We start from the raw sequence: 25,017 nt of genomic DNA, 5'->3' as shown, positions 1-25,017 counted from the left end.
CTTGCTAGGCAGGTGCTCTACCACTTGAGCCACACCCCCAGCCATTTTTTTTTTTTTTTTTTGCTTTATTTTTCAGGTAGGATCAGGTCCGTTTTTTGCCTGGAGCCAGCCTCAGACAGACCTTGCTACCTGCGACTTCCCACATAGCTGGCATCAGAGGGACGTACTACCTGGCATGGCTTATTGACTGAGATGGGTTCTTGTTCGCTAACTATTGTCTGGGCTGGCCTTGAATCTTGATTCTCCCACTCTCTCCTCCAAGAAGCTAGGATTACAGTTTTGAGTCACTGTGCCCAGCCTGCAGGTGGCTGTTTCTCAGCATGGGGAGCAGAGACCACAAGCTGCATAGCTTTGGTGTTCAAGGATGGCTTGTTTTTGGTTTAAGTCTCTCCCTAAGTGTGAGGCAGTCATCACTTGGGGCTCAGTGACTCTTGTCAGGGGGTCACAACGGGCCTCTGAGAAAACTCACTCCCAAGTTGAAATGGTCTGGTAAAGAGAAGCTACCAAGGAAATCACAAAGACACAAGACAACACGCGGTAATGGAGACCAGTAACACAACTAAAAGCCACGCCCGCTGCCACTGCCATGCTGAGTGCTCACAGTTCATGTGTGGAACCTCTTCACCAGCACTGCCTTCCTGTCCACTTTTTAGTGTCTCCATTCACACAGCCCTGTAATGAGGTTATTAATGATTGAATTTATTTACTCTGACTGGTTCATTACTCCTGCATAGCATGAGCTACATTAAAAAACACTCAAGAACAAAAATGGTAAACATTCCCTTGAAGGACTTTATTTATTTATTTTTATATGGACCACTTATTAAATTAGAAGGCTAAAAGGTAAAAATATATTTTACAATCAAAGAAGAATCTGGACATGGACCCCTCCCCCCAATTACCAGGAACGCCAAGTTCTGTGAATTGTTCCCAACAACACCACGCGGTGTATCTCAGTCGACACCAGAATCCACAGAGAAGAGGTGGCCTTGAGAGAAGGTGGGCAGAACCCAACTACACAACACACTTCTCTGGCCAGTCATCACTCACATGGTAAGATGGAAGCCAGAGGTCATGTCAGACCATGGACACACAACGGGCTCTGACTCTAAAAAACAGCATCTCCCTTAGAAAAAAGCATAGCCGGCTGTGCAGACCCCACCCACAGTGGAAACGGCCCATGGGCTGCTCCCACCCAACGTCCTACATGGCTTTACTATCGACCTGCATCTGCACACACAAGCAAGAGTTGGCAACAAAACCTAGGCAGAGCCCAGATCCCTAGTCAGGAGCCTATCTACATCTGTCCCAGTCTGCTGTGGTCTCAGCCAAGCCACTCCTTCCAGGTTGTGATAACCTTTCATCCATACCAGACACAGGCCAGGACAGAGGGTCAAGTGAACTGTGCTCGTAGGCCCAGGCTCCCAGGCAGGTGCTAATGAGCACTGCCATGACACCCTGTCCTGGACAGGCAGGGACATATTACATTTACAACAAGAACAGCACAAAACAAAGAAGAGTCTTATTAACTAAAGGCCTTATAAAATGTGATCTCTCTTCAATCTATTAAAAAAATAAAGTGTTCATGAAAAAGGGAAGAGACTGTGTAAGTTCAGTCTGAAATCTACCTTATAACTATCACTCTCCTGCATGTGAGTGCCAACTACAAGTGCTGCCATTATGGGTGCCTTGGTGGCCGCTCCAGGGTTGGCGGCTGGTGCCTGGTGACACTCTCCAGGACACACCTCACAGAGCCACATGTGAGTGAGGCAGCCGCACACTCAGGCAGCCCAGCAACATTAAGGCAGAAGCTGGCATGTGCAGCCACACCCGGGACTTGAAAGCCGTCACTGCAGGCTCACGCTCCATTCTGCGCCAAGTCTGCTGGTGGCACTAGATGGATGGACCACCAGGAGTGGTCCTGTCCTTCCTGACATGCCCCCCACCACGGGAGGGCATCTGCTATATAGACACAAGGCCATATGAGTCTGGAATGAAGAATTCCAGTGACCAGCTGTGTTAAAGTGAGTGGGAGAATCTACTTAAACACTGGCGTCTTTCTCCTCCATCATGAGACTTAATAGTCATAAAATCCAACACCCATGCCACCACCACACACTCCTTCAGGTTTACAAAAATAAATATTTGGGAATAATATATTTGACAAAAAGCACCTCCCTAGATAGCAGTAAGCAGAGCTTTCTAGCTGACATTAAATCTTATCCTAAATTTTTAGAAGGGGGGAAAAAAACTTGAAATTTCACCATGAACTTCCTTATTCTAAATCTTTGTCAGAAGCTGAAACTGGTGGGATTTATCTTCATGCCCATATTGGCAGGGTCTTGTATCCAAAGTCTGGGTGCAAATACGTGGAAGAATGAGAAGCAACTGCAATTTAATGCAAAATTGTAACACCACAAACATGCAACAATGCGCGCTAGCTTTTCAATGAAGTATGCATATTTTAAAGTGCATCACTTTTGAGAATGCTCTCAAGGTTCCGAGTCTTAACACAAGGTGTAACTCACCCTGTCCCTAAACCTTAAGTCTGTAGCCAAGACAGGGGTCAAAAGGTCTGTAACCAAGTTGTAACACGGAGGGACCAAGTGGCCGGTACACTAGGTTTTGAAAAGTTGAAAGTGTTACACGCGCCGTTTCTATCACCCAAACTGAACTACGGTACGGTGCACAGCATCTCTTACATTAGGACAGTAGTGGCCACAATGCCTGAACACCCTTTAGTAAACATACAGTGCTGCACCTGCCTCTTTCACCGACTCCAGGCTCTGAGGCAAGAAGCGCCTGGGGTAACTCCCACAGAGCTGGCATGAAACAGCAGGAGACAGACAGCAGCCTGCAGAGGGCAAGGCAGAGCCCAGCCAGCCTCAGGCTTCTGTCACACATTAGGTTTGGACTCATTCTGTATTCCTGTTGGAATCTATGGCTGAGGCCTGGCTGGACAGTGACCAGGTAAGCCAGGCAAAAGCCCGGGCCTGCTGGCTATTGCTGGGAAGCACAGCTCATTCGCCCAGAACAGGTGAGTAACCCAGGTTCACAAAGAACATCAGGGGAAGGACATGAGCTTTCAGCTCGAAGTTCTAAATAATCCACAAGTCAGTGCACGTGAGTTCTGAGTTCCTTAACTACCAGGTCTATCCCACTTAAGTTGAATAACCCCATGCAATTCATCAACTAGAAGGATGCTCCACAATTTCTAATGCCCTGACAGAAGTGGCCAAGAATGCTTTCCAGAACAGTGTGAAGAGGACAGACACAGGTCCCCAAGCAACAGAAGCATGGGTCTGTGCTGTGACAGGACTGCACCACCATCACCTAACCCAAGACAAGAAGGGAGCTACCCCATTCACCACCAATGGCAAAGAGGGCTGCCGGGAACCGAAAACCCACATGCATCCCAAAAACAGGTGGGAAGGGGGTGGCACAGATGTCCAAGGAAGGGGTACATGGGTGGTCTTTCATAGGAATCTTGTTGGGATAATGACCCTGGGGAGCCCTGGGAGGTCAGGTCCAAAGGGCTGGTGGCATGAGGCATGGGCAGAGGTGAGTCTAGGACTCCTCGCCCATCTGCAGCAGGGAATTGATGGCGGCATCCTTGTTTCCTCTCTGAGCCTCCAGCACAGAGCGGATCACCTCCCTGTCCATGTTGGGGAACATGTCCTGAATGGCCTTCAGGTCCTCCTCATTACAGCGGGGCTGAGCAGTCACGGCTGGTGGGGGCATGGCCACAGGCACCATGCCAGGGCTGCAGACGGCAGGCATTCCTGGAAACAAAAGATTAGCTCTGGTAAAATCAGCAGTGTAACACAAGGAAGAAACAAGACATTTGACTTCTCCTCACAGGGAAGTGTCGCTTGAACACGGATCCTGCAGGGACACCCGCAGCAGGCAGGTGGGGTCCTCCTTGATGCTTTTCTTTCTCACAAAAATACACATCACATCTTTCAAATCTCACATGAGCCTATTTCACAGTTATAGAGGATAGGATAAAAACACAGTGACCACATGTTCTGCCCCCTTAAGAGCTCAGGGACTCACACCAGAGACATGAGTCTTCACCAGGAGCTATTCACCCCATACTTCAAGGCTTGATGAGTCTGCTATCTTCTCACATTTCACAGCACAGCAAGGACATCACTGTAATGGAGCATGTGCTGGGAAGGAAAAGAAATGCACCGCAGATCCTGAACACTACAGTAAGTCTGAACACTGACCTTCACAATAAACAAAACACACAAGTCCAAAACCACCCAAGGGCTGGGGGTGTGGCTCAACAGAGCACCTGCTTCACAAGTGCAGAGCCCTGAATTCAAACCCTAGTACCACTCGAAAGCAAAACAAAACAAAACACTGAAGAAAATGCTCGTGAGATCACAAAGCAGCCAGTGGCATATGTGCCCTCAGTGGGCCACAGGTGCCAGTCCCTTCACCACGTGAGCCATGAAAGGCTGCTGTGCCAGGGAGCTGGGTGCTCACAGCCGCGATGGTACATGGGATCCCTGCAGCAGCTCGGCAGCCTGTATTAGATGCAGGGAATGTGGAAGGCAGAAGTCTAGTGAGGAGGAGCCTCACAGCGCTTGGACTGCTGAAACTCACACGTCCCTCAATGCCCAGAGAGAGCACAGGAAGTAAAACAGTGAACGACTAATACAATTCCTACTTGGATCCCCTCTAAAAAGTTACAAGGGGTTGCAAAGCCATTAACTTTTTAAACTTTAAAAGTGTGTCCATGGGAGCATTAGATAGAGTAATTTTAGGATAGAGCTTTCCTTTCCTACCTAAATTCAAAGATCCTAATGGCAAATAAATGCCATCTAAGGCCAGCCTAAATCAAAACTGGCAACAAGGACCCAAAAGGTTTGAGCACAGCGTGGACTCAGCTGAAGGTGCATGGCCACAGCTCCATGCTTCCCACCTCCAGCACTTCCTGTTGAACCACACAATCTCCTCACAGGGAAGAGGCACACAGAAGCCACCAATTTCAACCCCCTCTGTGCCTGTTGAAAACCAAGCATGCATTTGCATGCCTGATACCTGCTTTTCACTCTACTTGACCTGAGACAGGTTGTCACCACATCTCACAAGCAAAGGGCAAATTGCCATCACCCCATGCTGCTTGGCCTTTAAACGAGTAGAAAGGAAACCACACTGCAGCCAGATGGGAATAAAAGGCTACCTTTGCAAAGACAAGACTGCATCCTGACTGGCCCAGGTCTGAGGCATGTGTCCTGTCTTGGAGGGACCCCATAGGGTCTCACACGATGGACACAGTGCCTATGCACACATGGAGAAACCCCAGCAGCTACGGCAACAAGAGGGAAGGTGCATAAGCAGTCAGCCCCGGCGACTTCCTATGACCTGCCACCCAGCAGCTTCCTGCATTTCCCAGCTTGAATGGGCATGGTAAGAGGGGGGAGGGCAGTGCTGTAAAACCTATGGTCAAACTGCACCATGACAGTGGGGGGCTCTGTACAGCCCACCTGCTGTCACCTACTCTCATAAACCAGCACCCTGGAACTGAGGCACTGCATAAACACAGGCACACCTGACCCTGCTCCCTTCCATCTTCCAGGGTACACCCCATTCCTGACTTATGTATCACCTGTTGCCATGGCTGAAAAAATTTAAATGTGTTCATCAAGCCCGTGATCATCCATATAAGTGGACATGTTGGGGATCAGCAGGACACCCTATGGGGAAAGAATTGACACGAGCCCTGGGAGCTTAGGGAGACCCAAACAAGGGCCCCGGCAGGGTTGGGTAGGTGCAGGAAGGAGGCGACAGGAGAGGAAAAGGAGCCCACAGTCAGCACTGCAGCACCCTGAGGGTGAGGCAGCTGTGACATCACCTTGCCATCCCTGCCCCTCATGCACTGACACAATCTGGCACCTAGCAGACACAGCATGACCAACTTCATTTCCCACAGCAGGACACTTGTCCTACCACACATGTGTGACATGTGGGCACATGTCAGCAAAGTCAGAGTCTCTACACACAAACAACACTACACAGAAAACCAAACCATGGAAGTTCTCCATTCAGCAAGAGCCAGTGCTTAACACAACAGCACTCACTCAGACCACTGGTGCAAACAAGGACAAAGTGATGTTGGTCACACGGCCCGGGCCCCACTATGACCTCACATCAACCACCCAGCCACACACGCACCCAACATATGACACCAAGAGCCAAGGGCCAGTGAGGCTGCTCCTGCATGAGTAGCACAGAACGAAGTCCAAAGGGCACGTGCAGGGCTGCCCAGCTCTGCCTGCAGGTGGGGCGCACTGGAAAGAAAGCTGCACATCATGCGATATTTCAATGCTTTCAAACTGGTGGACTCATAAACACAGAGCAGCAAAAAAGGAAAGAATTCCAAGTAATAGTTTAGGAAGTTAATAAAAACCCAATTTTTAATTTAAATCAAACCATTTACATACTTTAAATAGTGAATGATATTTAGCTTCAAGTTCCATGCTTGCTGTGGATTTACTTGTAAGAGAGATTGTGATAGGCTGTCCGGGAGGCCCTTGGATGATGTATGTAGTAATCACAGGTGGCTGATGCATGAAGCTGCTTTCTCTACAGCTAACACCAGTACAGACAGTGGTCAGTGGACCCAGGGTTAGCCTTGCTCTCATGTTTGCAGGAGCATTAGTGTTGCTTTGACAGTTCCACAGAGACAATACTACAAGGACGTGAGCACCAACCTCAAGACAGAGGGACAGTAGCTCTGTCCACTTGCCCAGAGGAGATTATTATAGGCCTGCAGAGAAGCAAAGATGCAGGAGGTCCTGCCAATACTAGTGACTGTGAAGAACCAAACCCCACATGCACCATGTTTATCAGAGGCTCTGTTAGTGAGAGGCTGGGAATCAAACTTCCCAAACTCTGTGCACACTACATGGGGAAAGAAAGCACAACAGTGATGCATAGAACCATGCAAGTTGGACAAAGTGGACAGTGCACAGGTGAGACCAGCCTCCTGACATCTCACTACCTGGACCTCGTGGAGTCCATCCACATTTCTAATTCTCAGGTGCACCATTCTGAAGCCCAGGAGAGGGCTGCCAGAGGCTCCCAGGGTGAGACACACAGCAACCTCTCCTCATCTGACATGTGCACAAGGACAGATCAGGATCCAGTGGCTCTCTCTGGGACCCTCACTTTTGTCCTGACCCTCCACAGCTCAGGCCTCCCCCAAAGCCATCAGCAGGAGGGGAAATGGCCATACACAACCCTCTGCCCCAGAGACAGCAGTCACTCCACAGACAGGGCCATAGTGAAGCTCCAGGCTAGCTCCTCACATGTGAAGAACACTCAGAAACAGTAGCAGGCTGACTGCCACCAACCAGGCTCTCTGACCATGCTCAGCTCCCATGGAGGGGAACATGTTCCGTGCAGCTGATTTTCCAGTGCTCCACACTCCAAAGATCCTCTAAAGTCAAAGTTTAAAAACCTCACTAGAAAGAGGAGGTGATGCCTGGCAGCTAACCATCTGAAATATGCTGAAAACTAATACAGTAATCAAATCAATCCTTTATTCAAAACACGCACACACAACTTGAATTCTACCTTCAGGCTGTGGCTGGCAGCAAAAAAAGCTTTGGTCACCAAGTTTCCACTTCCATTCCAGCCTCATTTCACGGCTGACATGGTTACTCTACTTCTCTACACTTCTAGGAAAAGCAGAGAGCCAACACGGCTCTCACAAAGCAGAGTCTCTGAGTTGTGGGTACAGGCTGGTCTTTTAACTTGGAAAGTGAAGAGTCCTCATCCTTCAGCTCACACTGCAAAGCAACAGCCATGACCCTGAATCTACAACTTCAAGCACAAACACCAGAAAAAAATCTGGGACCAAGAGCAGAAAAAAATCTTGCACCATTGTGCAAGGCAGCCAGCACCCATGAGCTACGCACTGCCCTCTGGGCACAACAGCAGATTCATATCAAGGGGCTGTGAGAAGGGCCTGAGAAGCCAGCCACTCAGTCTGACCTCACACGAACAGCACACAGAGCTACCGATATGAGTTCTTCACCGCACAAAACGTCACCTAAACTAAGGTGCAGTTTAAGCTTTGTAGTGTCCAGAAGGCAGGTAAGGAATAGGAACATTCTGGAAAATATGAATTTTGAGATCTGACCTTCAAGAGAAGAAAAGTCTGATTTAAACTCTGCCACTGCCTTCTGGTGCTCCCGGAGGGGCCACAATAATGGCAGTTACTGCACAGGACACCCTACTCTTGGCTAGCTCCTGGGACACTCTGAAAGAACAGCTCTGCCATCACAAATCTTCACGAATTATGAGACCTAAAGAGAAAACTAGGCATCAACTTTCAATGGAGCAGCATGTCTTATTAGCCCTCCAAATACTATTAGGGTAATTAAAACAGTTCAAAGACTTCCAGAACTATTCTCCTCACAGAAGCCAGAGTTCCTGGGAGAAGTGGCTAATTCCAGGGCAGAAACAGAAAATGCCCAAAGTGCGCCAGGCTTTCTGTGTTGCCAGAGTCAGGAACCATTCAAAGAACAGGATGTGTCAAGAGGACAAGTCCTGAAGGGTTATAGCCAAACCTGGGGTCACTGAGTGACAAAATAATTAACGTAATAACAAATAATAGTTCAGAGAGTAAACTAATCTGAACCTATACTGCTTCAGCTGTTAGTGGACAGCTTGGTCTGATGAGAAACAGGCAGCACCCATGACCTAAATCTAGAGCCCTGAATACAAATACCAGAAGGGGCTTTCAGGGACCAAGCCCACCAATGTGCCAAGGTGCACTGTCCCACCTCCCACCAGGCCCACTAAGGAGGCAGCAGCAAGAACAAAGGCCAGCAGTTTCCCAGTACAGCAATAGGCACACCCAAAGAGGGGACTGTAGGCCCTGCCACAGGCCCCAGGAGGACCCTGCTCCACCTCTGACCTGAGTCCCTCCACAAGAGCAAAGGGGACCAGCCTGGAAGCCACCCTGCACTGGTGCGGATGTGGACATTGCCTTGAGCAGTGATTAAGTCCTCACAAACAGGGAATGCATGCCTGCAGGAGGGGCTGGGTACCGGAAACCACAGTCTCCAGAGGTTCTGGCAAAACATCCTTTTCTCTCTTTAGCAAGAGTGGCTCTAAGTAGGAGATTTTTTTCAAAATTTAAAAATGTACATCAAAAGAAAAGTTCAAAGACTCTGTTTGTAATGAAACCTATCCTAAAATACACATTCTAGGGCAAACTTTAAAGACATTTCCAGAGAATTATGGATAGCAACCAGAAAAAGACAAAGAGGTCAATAACTTCTGTCTTTTATTTGGAAACTGACTTTCTATTAACCAAATACATGCTGGTATTGATAACTAAAGTGGACAAAAGTGTATCCCCCAAAAAGATATGTTCAGGGCCCCCTGGGGCCTGTGAATGGGCCTTATTTGGAAATAGGGACTTTGCAGAGATACCCAAGTTAGAATGAGGCCATGCTGGGGGCAGGGCAGGCTCCAGAGACACACAGGAGAGGGCAGAGACACACGAAGAGGGGAGATAACCCCATGGGAATGGAGGCAAGGACTGGGACAGTGTGGCCACAAACCAAGGAACGCTGAGCTCTAGAGCTGGAAAAGGCAGAAAGGATCCAGAAGGGAAAGTAGTCCTGACATGTCCTATTTTGGTGTGTTTGGGTGGGGGGGGGTTAGGTAACAAGCCTCTCCACTCTGGCTGGGAGGGACTCCAAGTACCCCACACTGCTAGTCCACCAGTACCTCTGTCCTGCTCCAATCCTGAGGCGGCACTTAACCTGTACACCAGCAGCCACGTCACTGTGGATCTGGGCCACCTCATCCTCACAACCCACCCCCCCACCAGATCTGGCTACTCCCATTGCCCTGGCCCTTGGCCTTCATCACCTTGAGTCAGCAGGACTACCAGGCTCTACTCAGACCCTGTTCCGTAGGCCCTGGCAGAGAGCTGTGGTGACTGTAGACCCATTCTGGCATCTTCTCTCAGAGCTGCAGTCTCTTCCTGTTGGCAGAGGCCTGAAAACAGCCATGGCCTCATCTGGCTTGCCCAGTTTATGATTTCAGGACACCAGGGTCCATGGACACTGATTAACATGAAGACTGAAAATACACAGCATAAAAACCCACACTTCGACTTCAGGTCCTGTGCTGCAGTGGGTGGCTTAATCTATACAGGTGAAAAATCATGGTGAATCCACATTAAAGACACGTGTGCCTTATCTAACAGGCACACGATCTTCTATTACAGCAGTTCATACCAACACGTTGGGAGACCACATTTCCACATTCCTCAAATTTCAACTCACCTTGTATGTCACAACAATTAGGAAAAACACAAATTCTCTTTTCTATATATATACATAAAAATTCAAACGTACTGACTCTGCTTTCAGAAGAACCATCTTTACAAATTCTCCATTAGCCTAAGCCCTGTGGAACGCTCTGGAGACCCTCCCCCCTCCATTCTGAAGGTCGACAGCAAAGGCAAAGCAGCACATACCTGCAATGGGCACATAGCCGACGCCCTGCTGGTACACGGTTGGCATGAGGACCACAGGCTGGGGAGGCATCATCATGGCGGCTGGCAGGGACTAAACACAGAAGACTATGGAGTCAGAGAAGACCACACCACACATCAAAATCTTGTGCTTCCAGTTTTACTGTAACTATCCTGACCAGAGTCCAGACACAAGAACCAAGATAGAGTCCTAGCAGGGATGTGGTGGCCTCAGCCATTGTACCCACCCATAGCAACACCCCAACACACCTTTCCCCTTGCCTGGAAGACTTGGGCTAAGAGAAGTTGCAGACTTACAGAAGCATGGCTATAGAAATATGGTCTAGAGAACAGGTCTTAAGAAAATACATATATGGGTCAGGTGCAATGTGGCTCATGCCCCAAATCTCAACTACTCAGGAGTTGAGATCAGGAGGATTGCAGTTCAAGGCTAGCAGAGGAAACGAATAAACCAGGAAGCACAGGGAGGACTGTAGTCTGAGGCCAGCGTTGATAAAAACGTAAGACCCTACCTGAAAAACAAACCAAAAAGAGCTGAGAGCATGGCTCAAGTGTGAAGCCAAGTACAAACTTCAGTACCAAACCCCAGTTCCAGCAAAAAGAAAAAAAACTTAAAATATACATTAAAGTACATATTTTAGGGTGTTTTGTGAGAGAAATACAATCAACACCAGTAATTTCTCACAATAGCCCCGAATTTTAGTTCAAAGAATTTTTTTAATTGCACACGAATTAGTTAAATATGATAGTGGTTCTGCACTATAGAAATGTCTGTTAAAAATGGACCATTGAGCCTTACAGTGACCACACTGATGTGTAGGACTTGCTTTCAAACATTCACGGGGCGGGGGTTGGGGGGCTTGCAGAAGCAATCACTGAGCTGGGTTGGCACACAGGGCTCAGCACACACCCCTCCATTCCCAGAGGCTTGCATTTTTCACCAGTAAAATGTTAGAAAAAAGTCCTGGGTAACACAAAATGATGGTGAGAGCCTGAGAGTCCAGATCTCAACCCTGCTTCCCCATGACCTCCCCAATGCTCCTGGAGCCACAGCCCTGAGGATGAGAATGGGTGGGAAGTGGATACCCAATATATACCCAATATATTACCCAATGGGTAATATATATATACCCAATGGGTCTGCTGCCAGGCCTCTGTTCATGATCTTAAGGGCAGTGTACCCCCAAGTGGGATCCACCGGTGTACCCCAAAGATGCCCTGCCACCGCATGGCCACTCAACACCCCAGGGACAGGATCACAGAGTCCAAGGCCACACACCAGTCCCAGTCAGCTACTCTGCCTGCATCCCAGGCCCTGGCCAGCAGTTGGGTCACTGCACTTACCTGGCTCAACCCCACAGGCAGGGTCTGCAGGGAAGGCAGAGGCCTCCACAAGAGTCAGTGCCTGCCATGGAGGCCAGCACCAGGATGGGCCCTGCCCTCAGTTCTAGACAAGATTGGGTGGGAGGGCTGCCACTCACCGTGTAGGACATGACCAGGTTGATCATGCCCTCCTTGTCGTCGCCCTGCCTCCCACTAAGGCTGTACCACTCGTCCTCCACCTGGCCCTGCTTCAGGGACTCAGGGATGGTGATGTGGGTCCAGGCAATGCGATCATCCATAGAGAAGGCTCGCTGAGGAAGACAAGAGGCAAATGACCTACCTCATTACAGAGATGAGATTTCCCGTTGTTCAGCTCCATCACAGCCTCGGCAACTCCCAGCCATTCCCAGCCTCCTTCAAGGAGCTCCCAGTTAAACCAAGACCCCAAACCCTTCTGGGTGTCTGCAAAGCCCATGGTCCCCTTCCTCTCTGCACTCTCTGCTTAGTCACCACCATGGGATGAGTGGGGCATGGCCCATGGAAGGGAAAGGGAGACTCTCTGGGGCTACTGTCCTCAACCTACTCAGGACCCAGGGATGCCCGCTGCTCCTCCTCAGTCCTGTAGCCCTACCCTACAGCCTACAACCTCCACAAGTCCCAAGCACAGAGGACACAAGAGCCCAGGCCACCCCTCACAGCCACAACCTCCTTCCCATGTTCCTCCTCTTCAAAGGCTACAGAAGGAATAAGGGAAGAGGGGATAGGAAGAAGTAAACTGGGATAAAGAGGCCAAGGGATAAAAGCAAGGGCCACCCATGTCCCAGCTTCCCTCTAATCATCATTCTTGCTGGCTCTCACCCCCACTGTCCCTAGGCTCTAGTCTCAGGAAGCACATGGTGCCCAGAACTGAGCTTCCCACATTAGCCTCCTGCAACCATGTGAGCTTCCCAACTGCACCTCAGAAATGCTGCATGCCTGACCACTGATACAGCCTAGGACATTCTGCTGGTGAGCCTGCAACTCGGACCAGCAAGAACCTGCCTGACTTGTGTGAAATTCAACCTTTCCATCAACAGCACACTCCTAGCATTTGTCACCGGTGGTGTTTGCAAATAGACATTGTCAACAGAGCTGAAAGCCAGGGGAGAGGTGCACCGTTCACATGGTCACTCATATGCCAGAGTACAGTCAGGCGTAAGCAAGCAGAGCAGCCTCAGATGACTGTCAGGCACGGTACACTGACTACGGCACACCATGCACCATCTGAGCCCATGTGCGGCCTCTGTGACACTGAAACATCCCTCACCTCATCGAAGATCTCAAGGTAGAACGAGTCGACACCGGGGGGCACCGTGCACTGGATGACTTTGTTCCAGCGGGGGTTCTTGGCGCCATTGTGGGCTGTGGGTGTCTCATACACTGCATAGCCCAGGCGAAGGCGGCAGTAGGGGTCCATACGAGTCATGCCATAATTCTTTGCCAACTTTGCCTAAAATTAAGCCAATACGGAAAGATGAGACATCCACCATCAAAGGAAAAGGTGAATGCTTACCAAAGGTGCCTGCCTCCTTCACTGGTGTTTTCTGCATCGTGAATTATAGCCAATGACAATTCACTTGAACTCAGCAGTCACCTGTGTTCCAGGACACAGCCTCCAGAGTCATTGATGGACTCATAGCTCTGGGAGGAAGTACCTGAGCCACTGTTATGGTGTATGACTGAGACAAACAATCTGACAGTGTACTCTTGACTTTCACATGGACAACCCTTTAGTGACTGTGTACGCATGGCCATCAGTGTGGAGCTGTGACACTGAGTGTGAACCACTATCTGCAGAGCATTGTGTAGGGCCAGATTGGACCACAACCCACAGGGTCCACGCTGCTGTGGCAGTGGGCAATGTGAGCACCCTAGCTGCCATGAGGGTCAAGGAAACCAACTTCGTGGAGGAACAGTGCCCAGCATGAGGCAGATATCCACCAATATCCATTGTAATTATTTTAGGCAGATCCCTGGGAAATCAATTTTTCACACTTTTTTAGGCAAAACTAGAATTACTTGTCCACATGGGGAATGTGATATAAAAGCCAAAATCCACACTCCCCTGCCGAAATGTAGCCTACCTCCTTTCCTCCCCCACCCATGCCAGGCCCTGTCAAGAGGGGAGCCCGACGCCCACCTGCACAACAGTAATGCTGAGGCGGCCCACGGTGCCCACTGCCCCTCCATACTGCAGCTGCTGTGCAGCCTGGGCATCCAGCTGGATCTGTTGTTGTTGCTGTGTGGGTGTGATGCGGAGGAAGTCCTGTGGGAGTTCGCCAATGTACACCTTTGGGTGAGGAATGAAGACAGAATGGGCATCAGAGACCAGAGTCAGAGCGCAGAACCAAGGAGCCCTGCAGCACTACCCTGCATGCCTGAACAAGGGTCTACCAGGGCTCAGCCCAGTCACATACATGCATCTCCCCCATTTCTTCACCAGGTCCCAGACTGTGCTCAGCCTCAGCTTCTCCATCTACAAACAAGGGCCAGGATCCATTGGTTTTAAGCCAACCCCTCGCTAGAGCCTCCATCCCCATTGGGTGCTTTTTACTTAAGGTACTCAAAGGCAAACCTGAGTCCTTGGAAGGCTAAGAACATGTTTCAGTCACTAAAACTGGATTCTTGTCCACACAAAAAGGTTAGCTAGATGGTTTTTCTTGGTCTTGCATGCTCCATGGGTGTCCATGATCCATTTTTCCTTGGACCACAACTCAAAGCAAGGCCTGGGAAATGCATGTCACTGAGCCAAAGAAATGAGATGAGAGTGGAACCTTGAATCTAAAGTCATTTGGAAAACCTTGTGATATTTCCACTTAAAACAATTCAAATTCAAATTCAAGAAAGTCCCAGAAGGAAAACAAGAAGCAAATTGATTACAAAGCCCATCATGACAAACCTTGATGGAGGTGGGGGAGACTAAGGAACTAAAAGCCCAGACCTAGGGCTTGAGGGAGACACAGTCCTCAGAGACACACCCTGGGCAGGAATTCTAGGAGACTTGAAGGGCTCTGAGAAAACAGCTTTACAAGAAAATCAGGACACCAAACCAAGGGTTACCCAAGACTCCTAGAGGTAGCCCTGGGCAAGGTTCACACCCCAGATGAGCAAAGGCCCACCAGGGGCCCACCAGGGACCCACCAGGGAGTGAGACTCCACAGATATGTCCTGAAACACAGCACCCAATGGCTCCACAGCAAGGAAGTACCTACTGGAAACAGCAGACCTATCTGGGGCAGGCAGACCAAGGACCCAAGTCAATCAAGGCTGCCTGAGAGTGAGCACCTGCCACAACTTGAGTGAGGCTGGCTCCCATAAGGTAAGTCCAGCATCTGAGGGTCACGTGTAAGACAAAGCGCACCAGGCTGAAAAACCCATGAGAGGGAGAAATTTAAGCCCCATAGTGAGGTCAAGCCACCAGCCACCTAGTGCTGCCTGGGGTGGTCCCTCCTGCCAGCACACGCACCTCATGTGTCACAGATACAAGCTGCAGCAAGATACCTTCACTAAAAGCCGTATGCAGAGTGCCCAGGTGCTGTGATCCCTGACTGCCTCCACTGCACATACCAGACACTCATCCCGCCTAGGATTCTGCTGGAACCTTCCAGGTGTGGCAGGTTGTCCAGCTCTAGAGATGCCTTGGAGGCACCTCTCCCCAAGGGCTCTGGGTATTACTCTCTAAGGTCCATGTGGGGGTCTGGCGCCTCACTGTCTCCCCACCTGCTGCCAGTCAGCTCCAGAACTAACAGGAGGGCAGAGCCAGGAACCCTCTATGGGCTACCTCAATGGCCGTCCTGGCATTTCCACTGCTCTCCTCTAACACGCAAAGCACACCTCACTATTCCAACAGGGTCATGTCTATGCATGATCTCTCCCTCCCCAAGAGCTGTTCCCATGGGAGGACAGATGCTTGCCTCTCCACACTTCTGGGGCTGCACACAGGAGGGACCCCAGCCCTCATTTACAGAAGCTCCCTGGAAAGGGGCCCCACCTGTAAGGCTGCAGTTGCCAGGAGTGCCACAGCTCCCCAGAGGTCCTGCAGCCTCCCCAGGACAATCTGGGGAGAGCCTTGAGAAATGGTTGGGCGCAAGATGTCACACACTGGCTTTTGTGGCATATGGGAAACTCTGGGGTCCCTCCCAAAGGGGACACTTAGACCCACACCTGCATGCATCTGAGGTGCTCATGTGCCTCCAGCCTCCATCATCTGCTTTGTCTCAGCATGAATGGATTACTATGCAGAAACAGATACATGTCAACCAAGGTCTTGGGATTCACACACAGGCCAAATTCTCACACATCTGAGAAACAATTGCCAACCACATGCAATGTACTACAGCTCTGGGGGTGCTGTAGAGAATACAAGCATCTCCTGGGACAGACCAGGAGAGGACAGGCCAGGTGTCCCAGTGACAGGGTGTGAGTGGTCATGGGACCTGCTGCAGATGTGATCAGGAAAGGCTATGTGGAGGAAGCTATGGCTGCTTTTTCTTCCATTAATTTCTCATCTGTCTCCTTGTAAATGGAACTTCTAGGCATCAGAATTCTTGTTTTATTATATTCTCCAGATTGTCATTACAGAGAATGGGACTGCTTTTTTAATGGCGGAAAAATTACATCAAAAGGTCAAATATGTTATTTTTTCAACAAGGATTTAACCATAAAATTTCAAATAGGAAAGGAGGATATTAACATTAGTTAAATAGTGCAACTAAACAAAGGGGAAGAAAAGAACCACATGGTGGAGAAAGCCAGTCCACACTACCTTGGCAGGTAACAGGCCCATCATGCAGGCTAAGGATATGCTACAAAATACCGACCAGCCAACTGTCATAGTCCCAAAAAACAAGGGAAGTCTAAGACGTGACTGCAGTTTGGAGGAGGCAGGACAGTCAAATGTAAGGCAGGGTGTGGGGAAAGGCCCCACATCAGTAGTTGGAAACAGCACAATCTGGAGCTAAAAGGCCTTTATGGCTCAAAGCCAGCTTTGTGGTTGTGATGACTGTCCAGGGAGATGGGGACAAAGACATTAGGGGGACTAGATGAATGATACAGGGAAAAAAGCATTCCTATAGTTTTTCCTTAAATATAAAACTATCCCCAAATCAAAAGTTTTTAGAAAAAATTTCACCTTAAGCAAAAGGAGAGGAGGGAACTCAGCCCAAACCAAACCACAAACTGGTTACACAACCAACGCAGTGTCCACAGGAGGAGAAAGACAAGTTTGCCTGCTGCTGCAAGTCCCAGAGGATTTCTCAACTTAGCTTCAATTTGTCCTAATGAGGACACATTTCTACACCTCAAATCCCCACTGTTAACAAAATAAGACAATGCTTCACAAGCTACAGGTGAATCCAGACAAGGACACGAATCCTACCATATCAGTGATAGTACTAGAAAACATCACCAGCAAATAAGTATTCTAAGAATTCAGTTCTAATGTTAAGATATATTTTTCTGCCATATTATAAAGAAGGAAACTTTTGGCCATGCTTTGTCCTAGATCAAAGATTGGGAAATGTAAAAACAAAATGACTGATCTTGATCTTTCTATAGTTTTGCCTATTAAAGGTATAAGTTGAACCTATGAGTCCAATAATAACAAATGACTGCAAACCTCTGGATTAAGACCTAACAATTTACTTACAGGCACCAGTCCATGGAAACACCCACAGCCGTGCAAGCACAGGTATGCTGGAGGCTTCACTGCCTGGGAAAAGGAACAGCTGCCAAGCAGTACCTGGCTTCCCCAGCCAGGAGCATCCACACGACACAAACCCACCCAGCCCTAAAAAGGAAGGACAGATTCCTGCGACCCTAACATGACACAAAGAGATGCCTAACACCCTGACCCAGGAGACGGTCAGGCAGGCAAGGCTCTGCTTGGCACGTGACCACAGGTAAGAGTCGGGGCAAGCCAATCGGTGGAAACAGCAAGGAAGTTTCAATGCTCCAATCTTGGATGCGCATAGAAGGCAGAGCCTGCAGGACTTCCTAACAGGTGGACAAGGTCATCAGAAGGTTTTTAGCCTGAGCTAAAAACCTATCTAGAGCTCAGGAAAGACAGTCAATCGAGGCATGTTAAGGTGTGGCACCTGGGACACCCCCACAAGGAAGTGACGGAGAACTGGGCAAAGGAGAAGCACACAGTGTTTGTAATGTCTGTGTTAGCTGAGCAGAGCCAGGGTATGCTGCCCTGGTACCAAGGCTTTCAGGCTGCCCTGGGGAAGCCTTCCAGGGTTAGAGCTCATGGGGATCTCTAAACACATGACAAGCTGCTGCTATTCCTCTCCACCATCTCCACCACCATCCCCTCCCTGCCTCTAGGGGTTCCCAGCACCCACACATCTAACTTACACTCAGTTCCCCTGCCCAGGTGGTGTCAAAACAGAAACTCGTATAGAGACCTGGCCACAGGACAGCCAAGGTTTCTAAGAAATGAAAAATAACTCATAGGGACCTAGCAGCTCACCAGTTCACAGTACTGTCCATGGGCCACGCCTGAGGCAAACACTTCCCACACATGAACTCAGATGAGAACAAGCTATCTGAGAATAGTTCTGATAATGCTGACTGGCCCAAAGTTAAAGAGCTGTCACTGCACTTAAAGTCTCAAATAATTTACACTAAAAACTCAACAGGTAAAAGAAAAGTAGTGACTCAGAAGACAGGCCAGAAGAGAGTTCTGAAGGCAGAAGATGGCAGGGCAGATCTTCAATGGACCAAGAAGCAACTGCCAACCACAACTCCACACACAGCAGACAGCCCTCAGAAACTAGAGTAAGGGATTTGCAATGACAAACTGAGCATCTGCCACCAAGATTCCAGAAGAAGAACTTGAAGCAAAGGCAAAGGGATCCTGATGGAGGTCTGAGATACAGGATGACTGGGAAAAGAAAGCAATTTGTATCTGAGCAAATCTCAAGCAGCACCTGCACAAAATAATGTTACTCCTTCTAGGAGGATTCAAAGGAAAGTAGGAACCATCAGTGGACACAGGAGCACCAGGGAGAAGACAGCCAAGGTAAGATAATGGTCTTTGCACCGACTGGGAGACAAGCACGATCAGCTTCACATCCTCCTAACTCTGCATACTAAAATTCCGAGGGGAACCCTACAGAACAGAAACGCACTATACATTTCCCAAGCCAGTAGAGAATTTACTACTCAATTTTTTGAAATTTATTTTTAATAAACCCAAAAGGAGAGAAAAAGAAACAAGTAGGGCAAAGCACAAAAGTGCTAACTAAACTAATATGTTCCAGTAAAAAGTCAAAGACTAGGACTTCTTAGTTTTGACTCTTTAAGAATGCAGCATTTATCTTGAAACATAAACTGAGTAAAATGTAAAGAACGAAAAACAGCTATCAGACAAAAATTCTCTAAAAGGAAGACAGAGTAGTCAAGCCAGTATCAGATAAAGTAAAAGTGAGAGGTTTGTGAGGTCACCGTTTGGTGGCCACAGTCTAATTCACAGGAAGATGCTGCAATGTTACCCGTGTACATGAGTAACTTGGCCTCAGAATTCACAGATGTTCACAGAGACACAGGGACATGGGCCTGCTGGTCAGGTGGTAAACATATCCCCTTGCTCAGGACTCACCCTAAGCACAAACAGGTATGGGAGACTGCTGACTGACTTGGAAGGTTTGAAAATCGTGAGACACTCAAAAAGGAGAAATCCATCACCATCCCCAACAGAAAACCAACTCCATTATCTTATTGGAAAGTAAGGGACATGTATCCTGCCTCACCTTTATAAACTGTGTGTCAGGACAAGATAGCTCTGTTGATGGGGAAAGCTTATCTTTAACAACAGTCCCAGTTAACAAATGTAGAACAAATGATCAAATTCAAAAATTACCTTTTGCCTTTCCTAATGAAGCCACTGGCTCAGCAACAATCACCAATGAGGTACAAGACTGATGAAGCCCCTGATAGGCACAGGTACCAAGGACCATCCAAGGGATCATAAGGGGCAAAGACTGTGCTGGTGGTACCTGGCCAACCAGAGTCTCCAAAGGCAGGATGAGGCAGCAACACCTGCCAGACTCCACAAGACACACATCTATGAAGAAGGTCAGCCAGAAATGCTGCCCCTAACCCTAACATAGCCTCTAGCCCCAGGACCAGCAAGGCTTACAGCTGAGTCTTCTGCGTATGTCCTCACAGAGATGCAGGGCTCTCAGTGACTTGCTGTAGGATCTCATCAGGTGCTTTTTAATAATCTGTGGACTGGGTAGAAGAAGTGTGGTAATTCCAAAAGACCAGCATATTTCAGAAGTGAGACGGATACAGCATAGGGATGGGATCCCTTGGTGGCTATTCAGGAAAAAACTTTATGAGGCTGTAAACACTACATTCCCCGGAAGCAGGATCTGCACTCACTCTGCTGATGGGAAGCAAAGATGCATTCCTTCAGAACTATGTGCCTGCTGGCCACACGTCTCCTCTCCACAACTACCCTCCTGTTCCCTAAAGCCCCCCAGCCAAGAACAGAGCCATCCCAGCCCAGGTCAGAATACTCTCTGCCTATGAAAGCCTGCAGGACTCTGTCATTCTGTCACCACTCATGGCAGGCATGAGTGGTGCTCAAGCATGAGTCCAGGCTCCTGAGCTGGAGACCCTGTGCTGACACAATGCCTGCCAGGGGCTACACACAGGAGGCTGCCTATGGGGCCCAGTGCTGACCAAATTCAATCACTCATATCATTCTGTTTGGAAGCCCAGTGGTCTGTTTATCTTCAAACTCCACAGCCCTATGAATGAAATAGAAAAGGTAGGGCTACAATACTTATCATCACAACCTGGCAAGAGTTCTACTAGAGCCTAAACAATTGGCCAAAAAGTCTTTGCAAGTTTTAGTGAATTCAGAGGGTTAAGGGCAGGTCACACTGGATGAAGCAGCCCGTGGAAAGGGTGGAAACTGAACAGGATGTGTGCTCCATTAAAACATCAAAAAACTGTGTACTGGTCAGATAAAGCTCAAGAGCCAGATGCAGCCTCAGTGTGCAGCCCCAAGCCCTCCAGTCTGTAAGAGACACTGCCTGTGGCCTAAGCAGTCACCTCCCTTCTCTCTCCTGATCATCTGCTTTCAGTGGTTCCCCTTCAAGTCTCAGGTTGGATGTACTGCCTCAAAGAGACTTACCCAACCTGGTTAACAAATTCTCACAACACCTAACTCTTGAATTAAGACCACAGATATGAAGGTTACTGTCAGTGCCAACCTTATCTGAGTTACCATGTGAAGTCCTCTGTCCCCATGTGTCACAGCTGCCCTAAATATCATGTTCACTCACACTGCTAAATGGATAAATCACACATACCCCAAGCAGGACTTGAAATCCAGTCACTTATGACACTTCCTTAGAGCACAGACCCAAGGTGACTACATGTTTATAGGCCAGAGAGGGTATTCCTAAAATACTTGCTCTGTCTGCCTGTGACATAGATATGTGACCATGTGATCCCTAGAAAACTGGACAAGCAGAAAGTCAGACCAAACAGCAGGACTTGACACCTCAGATCCTACAAGTTTGAACACTGCCTGATGCTCCCAATTACTCATCACAGGTACCATAGGTTATTCCAGCTCGGCTTAGCTTCAGCACTACAGATGGTTTCCCTTAGCAACAGGAAAGGCTAACCTTTGCAGATTACTCAATTCATGCCAGACACTGAACTCACCATCATTTGAATTCAAACTTAATCTGACACCACAGTGAGGTTCCAGATGAGGGGGCTAAGTTCCTAGGAAATAAGGATATTCCCAGACCACATAGCCAGGAAGGGGTCATTCTGCCTGGCCATGTGCTCACTGCTCTGTGGAGGATAAGAGAAAATACCAGCTTCCTTCCTTCTCTGGCTGCACAACCAATCTTCTTAATTCTCTGGGATGGAGTGAAGATGGCCAGGGAAACGCTGAACAATGGAGGTGACCGTGACTTTGGAAAGTGCCACACCAAGTGTGACAAGTGTGTCAGGAGGTTCGCTTTTGAAGCCTTAGGAAAAGCACCTTGAGAGGCTTCCACCCAAGCCTGTAGCTTTGCTTCAAACTCAGAAAAAGTTTTCTATGCCAAGGAGCCTTCTCTCACAGGGAGAAAGACAAGAAAGCCTGTCAACACCCAGCTATGAGAGAGGCCTGTAACCACGTCAGGGAATGGATGCTAAGTACTGTCAGGAGGACCTTGTTCACCCCTGCTCCCAACAGCCTGCCTCCACCCAGTCTCAGCAAGCTGCTGGGAGGCCATTCATACAGAAGTCCACAGAAGGCACGATCACCATGGAAACCCAAGACAACCTTCTTAAGAGAAATGAGTTGGAAGGGGCTTCCAAGTTCTCTACTCCCACCTGTCATTTGCAAATGAAGAGGCTTTGAAAGGTGACCACTAATGGCTCGGGCTGTGCAGAGGGAAGAAAGCAAGCCACCTCATCTGGGGAACTGACTGCAGCATGGGGCCCTTCTCTATTTGGGGATCACTGGAGGTCAGGGCCCTTCACCAGCAGACTATACAGACTCTGGCCTCCTTCCCCACCTGGGGGTTCATCTGGGCCTGGTCCTGCTCCTCGGGGGACCATTCTAGCTCTCTTCCACCAGGGGAATCTGGCAAAGGACTCCACCTGGGCACCATCAGGACTGGGGTCCCCCTCCATCCGGAACCATCACGACTGGGGTCCCTCTCCACCCGGGAACCTCACCATCATTCGAATTCAGGACTGGGGTGCCCCTCCACCTTGAGGACCATAAAGGCTGGAGTTCCCCTCCATCCGGGCACCATCAGGACTGGGGTCCCTCTCTCTCCCGGGCACCATCAGGACCGGGGTCCCCCTCCACCCGAGAGCCATCAGAACTGGGATCCCCCTCGACCCGGGCCCACCCAGGCTGGGAACCGTCTCTGCCTGGGACCTGAGGGCAGGAGCTCCGGCCTCCCCCGCACCACGCGCGTCCGTCGGGCCCGCCCCACCCCGAGGCTCCCGCTCGGACCGACGGGCCGGCGCAACCCGGGGAGGGCCAAGGGGCCGAAGTGGCCGCCCGCGCGGCGGAGGGAAGACCTCCGGCTCGAGGCCCCGCCCGCCGCCGCTGCCCGCCGCTCCCGCCCGGCCTCGCCCGGGGGCCTCACCGGCCCTCGCTGCGTGCTGACGGTGGTCGCCATGGTGCTGCAGCCGCCCCTGGGCCTCGCCGACCCCTCAGCGACGCGCCAGGCAAGCTCTTCCGCCGCCACAGGAGCCTACGTCTCCGACGGTTGTTCCCGCGAGGCCGCCACCGCCTCAGTCAGCTGACAGACGCCCCGCCCCGCCCCCGGCACGTCCAATGCGCAGGCGTCGCCCCGCCCCTCCACGGGCGGCCCCTTTGCGCGTGCGCACTCCAGGCTTGAGCGCGGGGCGGTCTCAGTGGGCGCCTGCGCAGTCGCCCTCTCCTCGAGCCTGGTGGTCCCGCGAAAAGGCTCCCAGTCTGACTGCCTGCGCATGCCCAAGATGGTAGCCTTTGCGCATGACCAAGCCTGGACACCTACAGCCCAGACTATGCGCGTGGCCCAGCCTCCAAAGAGTAGAGACTATGTCGGAGTACTTCCTTAAAGCCTGGGTTTGCCTAAATGAATGGAAAGCTGGAAGGCACCGAGAGCCCCCTGCCCATGCCCACCCTTCTTCACAACTATACTGCCCTGGTACCGCAGGGCTTAGAAACGGCTTCACTTGGACCTGCAATGCCCTGCTCTCCATCTGTCTCCTTAACTCTGAGTCACTGTGTTCTGCCATCACCTTGGATTCCCAAGCGACAGAACTTAGGATAAACGTCCTGTGGCAAGTGTAGAAACTACCTTCCCCGCCCCCCGGGCAACAATGACTTTCTTATTGTGACAAGGTCCCACCTGACCAGTCCTGAGACGGTGAGCAACCAGACCACACTTTTGACTAGGATGGCTTAACTCTGCATAGCTCTACCACCTTGCCCAGTGCTCCCTCCGTTTAAACCTACGGCTTACATGTGTTAGAAATAAAATCAGTGGTGGTCCATTTTCAGAGCAAGGCGTTTAACCCTGCTGCCTGCTTGTGTATCAGCTGAAGGATGTTGAGGAAGAGCCAACTGATAAGGGAACCTAAACTGGGAAGGGCAAATCACGATAAAAGGAGAAAATGGGTAAAAACTACGTATGTGCCAGAAAGCACATATCACAGAGAAACCTTCCACAAACAACAACAAAAGATACCAATTTAAGCCTGCTTCCAGAATTTAACCAATCCCAAAAGAGACATTTTAAAATAACCCAATAGAAAAGGCGATCTACAGGAACAGTGTACACCCCAGAGTACTCAGCCAAAGAGGAACCCGGGAGGGACTTGCACACTAGGCAATATAATGCTTGTTGTAACTGCTTCCTGCAGGCAAGACTGCCATTAAAGTCTCACTTTCACTGTACTCCAGGTGTCTCTGACTCCATTCTTTGAGTTTGGAGAGGTCATTGTAGTTCTCACATGTGTGTGTTGATGGCTGACATGCTTACTCTCCTTCCTGTGTGCAGACAGTACATAATAAGTCTTTCTCTGCCCTTCCCTACTCATCTCTTTAGTTGACATATTGGGGCAAGTGGCCAGACCTGACATGTTGGAACCTACGGAATTGGGCCTCTGGCCTAGGACTCCAGTTACAGGTGGACTTGACACCAGTACAGCCAGACCTTTGCCCCAACCATTCCACTGAAAACTCCTGTTAAGAGGTCAACCATTAAGCTAGTCACAGTGGCTCACACCTGTAATCCTAGCTACTCAGGAGGCAGAGATCGGAAGGACTGAGGTTCAAAGCCAGCCTGTGCAAAAAGAGTGAAATGGAGCATGGTGGTATATGTCTATCATCCCAGCTACATGGGAAGCATAAATAAGGGGAACACAGTCCAGGCCAGCCCCAAGGGAAGATGCAAGAACCTATCCAAAAAACAACTAAAACAAAAAGGAATAGGGGTGCGGCTCAAGTGGTAGAGCTCCTGCCTCGCAAGGGCAAGGCCCTGAGTTTAAACCCCAGTACCACAAAAGAAAGAAAAAGAGGTCAACCATCTCCATGTTGGTGGTCAATTCTTGGCTCTCATCTTATTTGTCTTAGAACTGTTCTTCACTCACTCAGACAC

General features: G+C 49.7%; 1 protein-coding gene across 1 annotated transcript; it reads right to left on the bottom strand.

The window, feature by feature from the left end:
* Positions 1-772: 772 nt before the first annotated feature.
* Positions 773-23,178, bottom strand: Tollip (toll interacting protein). The gene is made up of 6 exons (XM_074051354.1): positions 23,017-23,178; positions 14,037-14,186; positions 13,164-13,346; positions 12,016-12,168; positions 10,517-10,607; positions 773-3,782 (listed from the first exon to the last, which is right to left on the bottom strand). The coding sequence occupies exons 1-6, from the start codon at positions 23,047-23,049 to the stop codon at positions 3,568-3,570; spliced, it is 825 nt and encodes a 274-aa protein (XP_073907455.1). The 5' UTR covers positions 23,050-23,178; the 3' UTR covers positions 773-3,567.
* Positions 23,179-25,017: the final 1,839 nt, after the last annotated feature.

This window comes from Castor canadensis, chromosome 1 (assembly GCF_047511655.1).
Source record: "Castor canadensis chromosome 1, mCasCan1.hap1v2, whole genome shotgun sequence".
In the NCBI taxonomy this organism is placed as follows: Eukaryota; Metazoa; Chordata; class Mammalia; order Rodentia; family Castoridae; genus Castor; species Castor canadensis.
Note: the sequence above shows the minus strand (reverse complement) of the source record. Positions and strands in the feature narration are given on the sequence as shown.

What these genes read in the sequence shown, in the direction of transcription:
- Tollip (XM_074051354.1), bottom strand. Translation starts at nt 23,049, where the DNA reads ATGGCGACCACCGTCAGCACGCAGCGAGGGCCG. An exon ending in ACCTGGTCATGTCCTACACG is followed by an intron (nt 10,608 to 12,015) that starts GTGAGTGGCAGC and finishes TTCTGTGTTTAG; the next exon opens with TCCCTGCCAGCCGCCATGAT. An exon ending in CGGCTATGTGCCCATTGCAG is followed by an intron (nt 3,783 to 10,516) that starts GTATGTGCTGCT and finishes TTTTGTTTCCAG; the next exon opens with GAATGCCTGCCGTCTGCAGC.